The sequence below is a fragment of the Plectropomus leopardus genome, chromosome 3 (genome assembly GCF_008729295.1).
Source record: "Plectropomus leopardus isolate mb chromosome 3, YSFRI_Pleo_2.0, whole genome shotgun sequence".
Classification (NCBI taxonomy): domain Eukaryota; kingdom Metazoa; phylum Chordata; class Actinopteri; order Perciformes; family Serranidae; genus Plectropomus; species Plectropomus leopardus.
In genome coordinates this window covers 16,056,116-16,070,156 of record NC_056465.1, presented here as the reverse complement: position 1 = coordinate 16,070,156, position 14,041 = coordinate 16,056,116, and the positions used below count along the sequence as shown (strand labels likewise).

Below are 14,041 nucleotides of genomic sequence, written 5' to 3'. Positions count from 1 at the left end.
CACATTTTATTGTTTATGCTGATATGTGTGTTTCTTTACCTGACTTGTGTTTTTCCCGGGTTTCCCTGTCAGGATGACCACATCAGTGGATGTTCTGGTTTCCATCTGCGTGATCTTTGCTATGTCCTTTGTGCCGGCCAGTTTTGTCCTTTTTCTGATTGAGGAGCGAGTCAGTAAAGCCAAACACCTTCAGTTTGTCAGCGGGGTCAAACCGGTCCTCTACTGGCTGGCCAACTTCACTTGGGACATGGTAAGTACTTCAAGAGGGAGGAGAAGAGACATCTTCCTTCCTCTTATCAGACACAAGTCCCTCACATGTTTTATTGTAAAGTTTTCTCAAATTAAAATGGTACAAAATATGCAAATATGTGATTTCCAATCAATTTGGTGGGATTTCTGTATCTGAGGGAACTGGTTAAAATCCTTTGGTGTTGATGCATGCAGAATTACAGTAGAGGAGAGGTCAGCATTTACTGGAAAAGATTCATTCTCTCAGTGATGGTATATTTCCTACACTCAGCCGGTTGTGTTCAATAGAGCTACAGAGTTGCTTCTTCATCATAACTTTTCCACATACATTATATTCAGATCATATTTTTGCTGTCAAAATAGTTGTTATGTAAATTTTAATATGTAACCTAATATTACCTAATTTACCTTGAAATAATCTAATTTAAATTCTACCTCTTACCTTGTCAACTTTGTAGTAAAGCTAATGCTGTGTTTGGACAGATAACAACATCACATGAAATGTGATTCATTTTAATGATGTCACTGTATTGTTGCAACAAAAATGCCAGTGCAGGCTCCAGTAAAAAAAGTTTAACCTGGCCTTAACTTTTACTGTAATGCAATGCAACATCATCTTGTCCTTACCAATGCAGCTCCTTGCATTTTCTGAAAGGAGCAGTGTATAGGATACAGAGGCATTTGCGGTAAGGATTGCAGATTGCAACCAGCTGAAACATCTCCTGTGTGCTAAGCATGAACGCCCGGTTAGGATTCCTGCAGTGTTTAGAAGTCCAGATGTCAGAGGTCTCTTCCTCTTCAAATCAAATGCACCCAGTCACTCACATTAAAAATCAGTGCTTTTCTGATGCCATTTGGCTCGTCGCGGAGAGGCTGCAAACTACAGTGGCCATTGCAAAAACACAAATGGCCTTATCTGGAGCCAATGTTCGGTTCATGTTTTGATTCTTGGCTGCTGTAGAAACATTGTAGTGCAGCCTGGCGTACTCCGTAGACAAGGACCCACTAGCTATGTAGATATAAACAGCTCATTCTAAGATAACAAAAGCATGACAGTTCTTATTTTCAAGTGATGTTACACTAAAGAAAACATACTACTACTCCATTTCCAGTAATATATCCTATTAAATTCAACACGCTGGACCTTCAGTGCACGGAGCTGCATTTTGGAGGGCTGAAAATCTTCACCTAAACTGCACACATGTATGTGTTTGTCTCCAAGTGGTGCAGTGAGGCCTCTCATGTACAGATGATGTAAAATCTTACCTCAGTTCTACTGTCAGTAATCTGCATTAGATGATTCTCAGTTGAGAATAATATTCAGTAGACAAAAGACAGACTTCTTTTTTTTCCCTAAAATATCATGTTGTCATCTTTTCAGCTGAACTACACTGTCCCGGCCACCATGGTGGTTTTGATCTTCATCTGCTTCCAGCAGAAGTCGTATGTGTCAGAGACTAACCTGCCCGCTCTCGTCCTGCTCCTCCTGCTCTACGGGTACGTCCAAGATCACAGAACACTGACTTCTGTCCTTACTGTTACTCTTTTAAAATCATACATCATCATATCTGAACAGACTGAACAATCAGAGCGACTCATGTCTGTTTCCATGCTCAAGGGTGAACAATTACCTTTTAATCTGTGTGTCAGTATTTTAATCTTTTCTCAATAGTTCACCAAATATCATTCTAACCAGCATGTTTCATTCATTTGGGATTGAGAACATCCTGTATACTTCATGACATCATGAGCCTGAATCTTAATTTAGATTTTTCTTTCTTCATTCATTATTTTGCATCTTATGAAACTTAAAAGACAAACACACTTCCAGCAGTGATCTTTAAGTTATCTAGGCACAGGGTGATTTCTGTATTATAGAACTGAACAATAATTAAAGGTTAAATTGCTTCCATTTCACAAAGTCTCAATTTCCTCAGTTGGATCATGCACAAAAGTAATGTAATTGAATTGAATAATCTAATTGTCCTTTTTAGGTGGTCCATCACCCCTCTGATGTACCCAGCGTCCTTTGTGTTCACCGTCCCCAGCACAGCCTATGTGGTCCTGACCTCCATCAACCTCTTCATTGGAATCAATGGCAGCATTGCCACCTTCGTCCTGGAGCTGTTTGTTGACGAGGTACAAACAGAGAAAGAAATCCTTATTTATTGGCTACGTCATCATATGACAAAATGACAGAAGGCTCAGATGTGCATAAACGTTAATCTGTAAAGCAGCTATACAGTTATAACAGCAACATCAGTGAGAGCTTGAATTCAATCGCATCAAGCTCTGAACTTGAAAAGTTTGGACATTTTACAAATGTATTATTTAAGTGATGTGGGAAAGCAGTAGTTGCCGAGTCCATCACAGCAATGCAGCAAAAACAAAATATTCCATGATTTTTGAGTGATTGATTCTTTTTTCCCAGCATCTGAATGAGGTGAACAGGATCCTGAAGAAAGTGTTTCTCATATTTCCTCATTTCTGCCTGGGACGAGGACTCATTGACATGGCCAAAAACCAGGCCATGGCAGATGCCTTCCAGAGACTGGGTACCTATATATCCACTTCTAAACAGATATTTAAAAATCTGTCAAGTATGTCAAAGCAGAAAATTATTTTACCCTGGAAACTGGAAAATACTCCTCTCCTTTTCTTGCTTTCCTTTTATGTAATGTACAGTATAAGTTTTATATTGTGTTAGACCGTTATGTGTAGGAGGGAAATCTATGGGGCATTATTGAATACATACTTTAACACTTAAATAGCATGTTAGACCGCAGCAAACACATAGGACTGATGATTGAAAAGAGATTTGCTTGTAAAGATTGTATGTGGTTCTCCTTCCAGGGACAAAACAGACTCTGGACCCTCTTCAGTGGGACTTTGTGGGGAAGAACCTGTTTGCGATGGCAGCTGAAGGTGTTATCTTCTTCATCTTCACCATACTGCTGCAGTACAAGTTCTTCATTAACTTCAGGTTTGTTTTAATCAACTCTCCCAATATTCTAATAAAATGCAGACAGAGCTTTTGGTTAGAGCCGAGCTGCTCGATCTGTTTTGAAATGACTGTGTGAAATCAGTTATTTCCATGTGTAGGAACAAGAGGTAGATGTCTGACATAGATACACATCAGTAAAACTAAATGATACAGGGTGACCTTGTTTCTCTCTGCTTAGGCCGTGGTGGACCGAGCCTCAGATGCCTCATCTTGGCCCAGAGGATGAGGATGTCGCCAGGGAGAGAGAGAGGGTCATAAGTGGCAAAGCACAATCAGACATCCTCACCATGATAGACCTCAGCAAGGTACAACTATTTAACTTAACTCACTGATGCTCCTGAGGCTGAATTGTAGCAAATCTCTGCATTCAGTTGACATCAAGCTTTGATGCCAAAAAAAGATTACTCATTTGAGTCCTGTTTGCATTCTTTTTTCTATGTTTCAATGACATATAGAATTCCTGGTTGATGCTAAAACAAAAGACGCTTTGTTTTGCAGGTTTATAAATCAGGCAAGAAGCCGGCCGTGGATCGTCTCTGCCTCGGGATTCCCCGTGGGGAGGTGAGAGATTCACACAACTAAATCATTCATTTAAAATAAGAGAATGCAGACACACATTGTCTGACTTTTATTCTAATCTGCACTGTTTGTCAGCCATGTATATCTGCCGTAGATACAGTCATTATCTCCCAAAAGAGGTAATTTTGGACAATATCCACCTATTATTTTATCGCTACTACTACTACTAGTGTTAGTATTACTACTACAGCTGCTCCTGCTGCTGCTTCTATTGCTGTAACCACTAAAAATACTTTCACAACTGGAGCTGCTGCTTCTAAAAATACTGCTGCCGCACAGCTACGACCACAACTATTAACTGCTACCACTGCAGTAGATTCTGCTGCAGCTACTTTACAATGAAACATCTGTCACATTTGCACATTTTAGCTAAGTTTTGACTAAATAACCTCACATAGTCTCAAGGGAACAGTCTCAGCTGCTGACAACAGCTGGTACACGTGTAGATATATTAATAACTAAAGTTGTATGATGTCGTGTGCTCCAGTGTTTTGGTCTGCTGGGGGTGAACGGAGCAGGGAAGACCTCTACCTTTCGCATGCTGACAGGAGACACGGACGTCACCTTCGGAGAGGCTTTCCTTAATCAGTACAGGTACAAACCCTTTGCACTATCTAGGTATTCAACTTTTATAAAGGCCTTAAAATCTCATAAAGTGAAAAAAATCAAAAGTAAATGACATCAAACATGAGACTTGGGTGGCATGAGACATGAATGATTACCTGTCCTGGATATAACAGGGCAGGAATATGGATGGGATGCTGGATTTATAGAAAATGTGCTAACAGTGTTGGGGTTTTTTGAGCACATTAAAGACATTAAAAACATTTCATTTTCAGTATATACTAATTGGATTAGTTGCATATGATATTAAGTTATTTGGCAGTTAAACTTTGAAATAAGTTGTTGTCATTACTGTATATAAATGTCTAAATAGTAGTAGTAGTAGTAGTAGTAGTAGTAATTGTATCAATAGTAGCAGGAAATTAGTGGTAGAAAGAGTGCCAGTTGAAGAGGTTGTGTTAGCAGCAGTAGTAGGAGTACCTCTTATTGTAATAGTTGCATAAATAGTAATGTCAGAAGCAGAAGTACAAGTAGCATCAATAGCAGAAGCAGCATTAGTATTAACTGCAGGTCAATAATCGCAGTAATATTTGTAGTTGCAGCAGTAGAAGATGTAGACGTAGTAGAATTATCAGAGGTGACAGAAGTTGAAGTCACTTCAGTAGTAGTATCATTAAAATCATAGTAACATCTGCAGCAGAAGTAAAGGTAGTATATTGGTAGTGCCTCGGTAATAACTACTTAGTAGTAGCAGCAGCGGTCGTACCATCAGTAGTCCATCGTAGTAGTAATAGTAGTAGTAATAATAGCAACAGTTGTTGCAGTAGTGCTACTAATAGCAGCAGTATAAGCAATGGTTGTACTGTGAAACTGTGTGTTTCTGTATTTTTCAGTGTATTGACGGAGATGGAGCGAGTCCACCAGCTGATGGGTTACTGTCCACAGTTTGATGCCATCAGCGACCTGCTGACAGGTCGGGAACATCTGGAGCTGTACGCCCGTCTGCGAGGAGTGCCAGAGGAGTCTGTTGCTAAGGTAATGTGGAGGAGTGGCTCACAGCCAAACATGAATAAAGACTTTGAGTCTTGTGATTTCTGAATTTGTCAGATACTGATAATTGATGTAGACTAATCAAACAGTGATATACTTTCTCTGCTGTCCTGCAGGTGGCTCAGTGGGGGGTGAAGAAGCTGGGACTGTCCCAGTACGCTGAGCGGGAGGCTGGAGGCTACAGTGGAGGCAACAAAAGAAAACTCTCCACTGCCATCTCCCTCATCGGGGCTCCGCCTGTTATATTCCTGGTGAGAAACAAACACAACAAACAGCTGAAGTGCAACTAAACTTAATAACACTCGTTATAATAATAAACATGGAAAAGGGGCTCTGAATGTACATTTACATTTGAATAAATAACATTTTAAACATTAAAAACACATACATATCTCAAAATATTGCACATAAAAACCTTTTATTAAAAACATAGATGCACAACTAATATATTGCACATAAAACTTAATCATTAGTGATATTACACTTTTATCAGTTTTAATCTTTTGTGTGTTCAGAGTGTGTTCACTTTTGCTGTTAAAATGTTTTAGTATTTTGACTTACATGCTGTTTTAGTTTATATTTTGATTCAATTAATTCTTGTCAGGATGAGCCCACCACTGGCATGGACCCAAAAGCCAAAAGGTTTCTGTGGAACTGCATCCTCAGCGTAACCAAAGAGGGAAGAGCTGTAGTTCTCACCTCCCACAGGTAGGAAGAGCTGTATGTAAGATTACACTCACATGGCTGAAATATAAGATGCTCATCTACAACTTCCTGTTCCTTAAATGGAGCACTGAAAATCACAAAAACACAAATTTGAAAAACATTGTAAATTATATTGTGCTACAGACTTGTGTGTATTGTATGTATGTGTATGTGTTTTCATGTAAAAGTTTCTTCATAGTGTAAATGTTAATTGATTTTATCGTGTGTCTGTGTGGTCAGTATGGAGGAATGTGAGGCTCTTTGCACCAGAATGGCCATTATGGTCAACGGCAGATTCCAGTGTCTCGGATCTGTACAACACCTGAAGAACAGGTAAGCACACTCTATCATATCTGACCTCAACAATACAAGTGAAGCCTCAACTATAATTTATTAGTTGATGAATGCATGTTGTGCTGTTTCAAATGCCTCATTTTGAATGACCTCATTTGTACTAGTCACTAAATGAATGCCAGGCTTTTAAAAGGTGTTGAAACCAAAGCGTTCCTCCTGGTTTGATTGCTGTCCAAGAGTTAACAGTCGAATTAAAAAAGCAGCTGAATGAGTCACTTGATGGGGTTTACTGTCATGATTTACTGCAGAGGTCAGGGTCAGATTTCCTTTATCTGTATTGTGTGTCTTTTGTCAAGTCTTCTTGTTTTTTTTTTAGAGCTGAATCCAACTAAAGTAAACTGTAATGATTTAATAGTGCATATGCAGTCTTGACTGTTGTTTCTTCCTGCCCTTAATCTTTCAGGTTTGGTGATGGCTACACCATCATCCTTCGCCTAGCGGACACAAAATCTGACCCAGACTCATGCCCCATCAGCACTTATATGAAGAGCTCTTTTCCCAGCATCGAGCTGAAGGAGCGCCACCAGAGCGTGCTGCAGTACCAGCTGCCATCGCAGGCATGCTGCCTAGCTCGTGTCTTCGACGTGCTGGCCAACAACTATGAGGAGCTGGGTGTCATCGACTTCTCTGTTTCACAGACCACCCTGGACCAGGTGAGGACAATTCATGTTTCTGCAAAGGTGTTATGTAATGATCCTGATCCAAGATCTTTTGTAGATGGTACTAAATAGAGCTTTGCATGTCAAATGTCCTTTAATGAGGCAAGGTGTCAGCTGCTCAACAGATGCTATTTTCCATCATGCTTTGCTTTCTGGCTAATTTTTATGCAGATCAGGATAGTGGAACCAGCAACACTCTGTACATTTACCACACCTAATGAATAATATAACAAGCTTTTTTAAGGTAAACCAAAAAGATACTTATATAGATCTTGTTTTTCATGTGCCACTTTTCTTTTTTCAATATTTAAAGTACGTAGATCATCTAACTTTTTTCACTCGACTAAAAAATTCACATTAGAAGGTTACAACAAACATTTAGGCAAGATTGTACATAACCTTAAGTAAGTGATGTCACCACGTGTTTTTTCTCTCCCTATCCACTCAAACGTTGTGCTGTCCGGTAGCCTTGCCAATAAATCTCAGTGCAGACTGCAACAGGAAGAAGTATATCAGACTCCTCCTTTGCAGAGCAAATCTGTTATGGCACCTCAAGGCATCCAGACCTCTCATACTGCATGCCTAAGCTGCCGAACAGGACAGGTTAAAATAAAAAAACTTAAAAAAGAATAACACTAAAGTTGCTTCATTTTTGTAGGTGTTTGTCAACTTTGCCAAAGAGCAGACAGATGACGACCTCCTCACAGATGTGGTCGTCAGCAACAGAACAGTACAGAGCAACCTGACTGCGCCTCCTGCCAGGATTAACACTCCCACCATCCAACCACAGCCGCCAATCACACCCCCTCAACCGAGCAAGACTACACAGCAGCAGGGAAAATCAACTGACAGCAAACCGAAAGAGGGCAAATCAAAAAAGACAAAACCTGGTAAGGTCAAATCTAAAGAAAGCAAAGCTAATGGAGAGAAAAGCAGCAGTATGGTAATGACCAAAGTACCTCAGAGAGAGCAGAAGGCTCAGAGGAAGAGTCGGAGGGGGAGCAGTGGATCGGACAGCAGTAATACTGGAGTTCAGGGAGAATCCAGTAAATCCAGTGGGTCCAAACATAAAACAGAATACTCCAGTAAAAGTCCATCTGCACTCTTTATAGTCGACGGCAACACACAGGACAGTGCACTGTAAAGTGGACTGGTGCGACACAAGCAGAGGTTCATAGGACCAACTACAGTCGAAAGCTTTTTATTACTCGTTCTTGTGCATTTTAATGTTTTTCAGTGATGGCAGCAACCTCAATATGCAACATAGAAAGACACAGCTCATCGGAGTAAGAAGTAGAAAAGATGGCATTGAAAGTCACTATTAGAGGTAAATGTATCCCCTTGGCCTCCTCTGAAGAAAGACAGGTGAGTACTTCCTAAAATGGCTTTCGTGCCTTGTTCACCTTGTTAACATATCTGTAGCTTTCTAACCTGTATTTGGGTTTATAAATCTTACACTGTGTCTTCTCTTTCTGTATCAAACTCATTAGCCCAAAGCTATTTATCCTGAAAAAATATTATGCAAGGCTCAATGTAAGATCAAGGGGTGGTGTTCCTCAGGGCTCAATCATTAGACCCCTCACTATCGCATCTTTATTTTGCTGAAAGCACTTTAAAAAAAGAAAATGCTGCAAAATCTCAAACAGTAAGTGGAGCATGTTACATTTGATTATTAAGATGGTTTTATGTGTCAGAAAGCAGACAATATACAGTATCTCTTATATGGAGAGAATTCTTACTGCAAGTTCATTGTGAAATATTTAATGATGAACTTTACAAGTGTTATTGTCAATCAAGAGTTCATGTTGTCTTCTATCTGTCAAAAATGTTTTTGTTTTTGTATTTTTTGTTTCTTATTTTGTGTGATTGGGTAACAGTGTCACTGTCCAAACAGGGGGAAGAAAATCTTTACTTCTGCCTGGTATTTGCTGTCATTTTGGTTATTTAGTAATTAAATCATGTTTAGTTTTTCATCGTTATATACATAACATACTGGTCTAACATATTAACTGCAGATTCTCTTGATAGTTCAGGATGTCTTAATTTAAGAATTTTCAAATTATAAAACTATTGAAAAGGTCCAGACACACAGGTATGACTCTAGGCTGTTGTAGCTTCATTTTACATTACGCCAAACTACAGCACTCCAAATTTAAACAAAGAAATGATAATAGATAAAATAATTCAGTCTGAGCTGCAAACACCAGACACAACAACATTGCCTTGGGTCAACAGTTGTTATGTTTTTTATTTGTTTACGTTTCTTTTAATAAACTCTGAATTTCTTTTTCTTCTTTTTTTTTTCTATCAAAAAATGACACCGCTGACTGAATGTCCAAAGCAGGTTGTTACTGCACTGTAACATATTCTAAAGATTGTTAAAATAGTAACTTTAGGCATGAGACAAACATAAAGTATCAGAAGGGTTTCATTCCAAAATGCAAACTATTACAACATAAAATTTTATGTTTAAAAAGGTTAATTTATTAAAAAGAAAAAGAAGAAGAGGAAGAAAAAGCTAAAATTATGCAGAACTTAAGCATTAAGATGGATTAAAATTATGGATGTGTCATTTTGAAATGAAAGTTTGTACTTCTGAATGTACTTATAAGGTATTATGCTTGAAAAGTTGTACTTGAACATTAATTAATCTGTGCATCTACTATAAGATGATCATTATATACTGAGGATGTGCTAGTATAGAAAAGAAAAACGGGTATATGTCTGTTGTGAATGTTTTGTCCTGAAGGAAAATAAAACTATATGGTTTCCTGTACTCTTTTAAAAAAAAATAGTGTGCTGTACGCTTTGAGTCCAGTTTGTTGTTTTTGATTAATCACTGCAGCGTGTTGGAAGTCAGGAGGTTTTTCTTCGTCATAGTGAGGATGAGCATTGGTTTTGGTGCAGATAAAAGTGGAGGGAGCCTCATCTGTCTGTTTACACCCACTGATGTTTCTGTTACAGCTTCACTGTAAAAAGGAAAAAGACAAAAAACAATTTAAATGAACAGTTTTCTTTATATTTTAAATTTAATATTTTTTAGATAAATAAACTTCTAAATTTACACAAAGATACAACCATCTGCAAAAAAATCGACTTATAACAAAAACTAATACCTAGGTATGCTTAGGTATCCACCAAGGTTTCAGTAATAACTAATGTTTTAAATATTTGATTTCTAAGGATTGACCATTTTTAAGATTTCAGTACATTTTTTCTGTTTTGTTGTTGTTGTTGTTGTTTGTTTCTTGCCAGGGTAGAAACTGTATTTAGACCATCATGGGACACTACAATTCATGTCAGTTGCTCTTTAGCATACATTACTGTGATACAGTCAGTCTTTAAAAAGTAATTTAAGATTTTCCTCATAACACATTTTTGACACTGTTTGAGGCTTCTGTTAAAGCTATTAAATGTGTTCACATTTATTATTTCTTGAAGATGAAATCGTATTTAAATTAACTAATTATCAAATGTTATCGCATGTGTCTGTTCACGTTAGCTCGTTTGACAGGAACCCAAATCTAGAGGGTAAGTTACTGTTTTCATATCTGGTACTTAATTTATAACACATGTATAATAATCAAATGTTAACAATGCTGCAACCTTAATGTAACCCTGATAATGGACATTCCCCTTTAGTATTATAACTAAAACTATTATAACTTTTGCAAAATTGTACTCATGACCTTCAACCTACATTCTGGCCAGGTTTCTGTTCTCTGTGACGTTCTTCTCTCTCAAACGTTGTTCACTAACAGCCACGAGCAGGTGATCAGACTGCACATGTCTCCACAGTCCTTCGTCACGACTTTTCCTCTTCCTCCTCAATTTCTGTGTAACCGTCTGCAGCAGAGTGTCCAGACTGGACAAGGAGATTTCAGGAAGACGAAACTCAGGAGATCTCTGCACAGAGAACAAGAGAGAAGTTGATAACCATTTTATTCAGATAAGGAATCTTATTCCCTGTCCTGTTTTAGTTTGTTGGTATGTTTTTTGTAGGATGTAGAGTATCTGATGATGAAAGAAGTGCTCAGATCGTGTTACCAATGCCACTATGTAGAAATACTACGGTACTACATTACAACTTAAGTATTAACATCAAAAAATACTTAACTTATCTACAGCACTCATTCTGCAGAGAAATGTCCCCTGTGGCTGATGTATGTGATGTTATTTTAGTGTTAATACTGATGCATTGGTGTGTAAGCAAATAAGTGCATGTAATTTTTTTCATTTCAAGGGTAAAAAGCTTCGTTGAGTCAAATCAAAGGGTGTATCAACACCAGTGATTCAGTCATTTCCTGGAAAGGTGCTGACTTTTAAAAGTCATTTTATTGCTCAAAACCCCATTTATTTCTACTCTACTTGGCTAATGTGTTCTTCCCCTTGTGACTTAATCATTTCCTCTCAATCACAGTGCACTGCAAGTTGTGCCTGACCGGTTCATGATGATGCAAGTCCTCCTGGTTTCCAGTCAAGGTAGTCCAAATATTTAAACTAATGTCCTTTTAATTGAACCACCTTTACATTAGCTACTTTTACATTAGCTATTTTTAAGCTCTCTTCATCTTTCTCTTTCTTTATCTCATGATATTAAGGAGATGTAATCAGTATTTAATGATGAATAAAAATGAATAATTAAGATGATTTTAGTTAGCTGGTTTTGTAGTTTACTCACACTTTTGGAGAACAGGGGATTGTCTATCCAGGGCCTGCTGTCGGCCACTTGTTCTGAAACTAATCCGTCGCCTCTGCAGCCCTTTATAGTCAAGTTTGAAGAGATGATCCTTGTTTGCTCAGATAAACTGATGGGAGGCAGAGGAGTGGGACATCTCTTGTGGCAGTCACAGCTCTCAGGAGCTGGTTTAAGTTGAGTTATAGGCGGCAGCACAGACCGAGGTGGTTGTTTGGTGTCAGTTTCCAAATGTAATCCTGTGAAATAATCAAGTGTTTGTTTCACTGATTTAATGGCAGATGGGTCATTTTTGCAGCTGGTTTCTGGTTCCTTTTTGCTTGTACAGCTGTTTTCCTCTTCTGTCCTCTCCTCTTCCTCCACAGGCTCCTTAGCTGCAGCCAGAACAGGCATCAGATTGACACAAAGCTTCATTATATTCCCTGATTTCTCTCGTGTAGTAACCTCCTTGGCTGAGGTGGATTTGCAGATTGATGTAGCAACTTCCATCTTCTGCTTTGACTTTACAGTTCTCATCTTGGGCATTGATTTCTCCACTTTACGCACAATCATCGGACACGTTTCTGGTTCATTTGTTTCTAGTTTTACTGACCTTGTCTTCTCTTTCCTCATTCCAAAGTTTGTATAAAAACACCTTTGAGAGTTTTCTGTAATAATGTCTAAACATCTCTCAAAAAAGCTGAAGATTGAAAAAATCAGTGAGTTGATAGAGTTTTGTGTTCTGCAAAGATAACAAACTGGACAGCTCTTTCTTCTCCAGCAGCAGTGAAAAGAAAAGTTCAGAACAATTAGATGACTGTGTGGTAGGCCTATTAAACTTGCTGTTATGGTAACATGCACACAAACTCCAGTCACCCTTAATGAGTGGAGAAAATAAATCACTGTCATTTAAGGTTTTATGAAAGGCTGGATTATGGTTGAGCTGAAACCACTCCAAATTCTGGATTATAAAGATGACAGAGGTGGCAGAGGCTTTATTTTGCCAGTTATTACAGGAATTTGCTACGTTGGGTGTGCCAAAGATTGTCTATCTCCAAGATGAATCACTCAGGAGCTTAAAAAAAGAAAGAAAGAAAGAAAAAGTTTCTGATGAAAATTTTTCTGTATGCTGAATCTGCCACATTTGAAGAAATTGTTCACATAGCATTAATGAGTGATTTTTAATGGGACGTAGGAGTGTTTTTGTAGGTTTTCAACAAGTCCACATTCATTTACGTCTTCATAGCTAAAGTAAAGCAAATCTTCTGCATTTCGTTTGTGATGAATTTCTAATCTTTTTTTTTTTTTTAAATTTGCCGATTAAATTATTAGGCTGTACATCAGTATGACTTTATTTAAGCTTGTTTTTCTCCTCCAAAATGACCAAAAACAATCTATTAAAGTAGCTAGAAAATAAAAATGATTTTGAGTGTCTTTGAGTGAACCCAAAAGCTTTTCAGCATTTTTAACAAGATAACCGAAATACACACACGGTATGTAGTATATTTACCGTAAAAATATACAAATTTAGCCTACCAATATTATTGCACAGTAGGTAGCAGAATATTGCAAAATAGGAAATTGCACAGGCGTTACACAATATTACTCCAAAAACTATCAGTTACTACTACTAATACTTTTACGACTGCTTTTGCTACTTCTGCTGCTACTACACCGCTACTGTTTCTACCACTGCTACTACTAGTGGTAGTACAACTACTATTATTACTAGTACTGGTAGTAGTAGTACTAGTAGTATGACTATTGCTCCTACTACTATTCCTACTACCTGTAATACTACTCCAACTACTACTATTACTACTTCGATGACTACTTTTACTACTTCTGCTGCTGCTGCTACTACTGCTATCCAATACTACTACTACTACCATTACTACTACTACAAATACAACTGATAAAATTAAGCTACTTCTACTAATACTACTGCTACTACTATTGCTACTGGTTGTAGTGGTAGCACTAGTAGTAGCCTATGCCTCTTCCCACTACTACTACACCTTCTTTTTGTAGTATTACTCCAACTACTACTATTACCACTACTACTACTACTACTACTGCTACATTTTCTACTGTTACTACTGCTATTACTACTACTGGTAATAGTAGTAGTACTTCTGTACATTTTTTAATTGACTTCTGCATATTTTCAGCAACAGAAACCTTAAAAAAATCAAAATGTTT

At 38.0% G+C, this 14,041-nt stretch overlaps 1 protein-coding gene across 1 annotated transcript in view; it reads left to right on the top strand.

The window, feature by feature from the left end:
- Positions 1 to 10,099, top strand: part of abca7 (ATP-binding cassette, sub-family A (ABC1), member 7) — a 36,406-nt gene extending 26,307 nt beyond the window's left edge. The window contains exons 36-49 of the mRNA XM_042515504.1: positions 73 to 250; positions 1,631 to 1,746; positions 2,244 to 2,388; positions 2,681 to 2,804; positions 3,103 to 3,232; positions 3,432 to 3,558; positions 3,752 to 3,814; positions 4,320 to 4,426; positions 5,290 to 5,431; positions 5,563 to 5,697; positions 6,051 to 6,154; positions 6,392 to 6,484; positions 6,909 to 7,158; positions 7,823 to 10,099. Coding sequence (XP_042371438.1) covers positions 73 to 250; positions 1,631 to 1,746; positions 2,244 to 2,388; positions 2,681 to 2,804; positions 3,103 to 3,232; positions 3,432 to 3,558; positions 3,752 to 3,814; positions 4,320 to 4,426; positions 5,290 to 5,431; positions 5,563 to 5,697; positions 6,051 to 6,154; positions 6,392 to 6,484; positions 6,909 to 7,158; positions 7,823 to 8,308 — 2,200 coding nt within the window. The 3' untranslated portion in view covers positions 8,309 to 10,099. The remainder of the gene's footprint in view (positions 1 to 72; positions 251 to 1,630; positions 1,747 to 2,243; positions 2,389 to 2,680; positions 2,805 to 3,102; positions 3,233 to 3,431; positions 3,559 to 3,751; positions 3,815 to 4,319; positions 4,427 to 5,289; positions 5,432 to 5,562; positions 5,698 to 6,050; positions 6,155 to 6,391; positions 6,485 to 6,908; positions 7,159 to 7,822) is intronic.
- Positions 10,100 to 14,041: the final 3,942 nt, after the last annotated feature.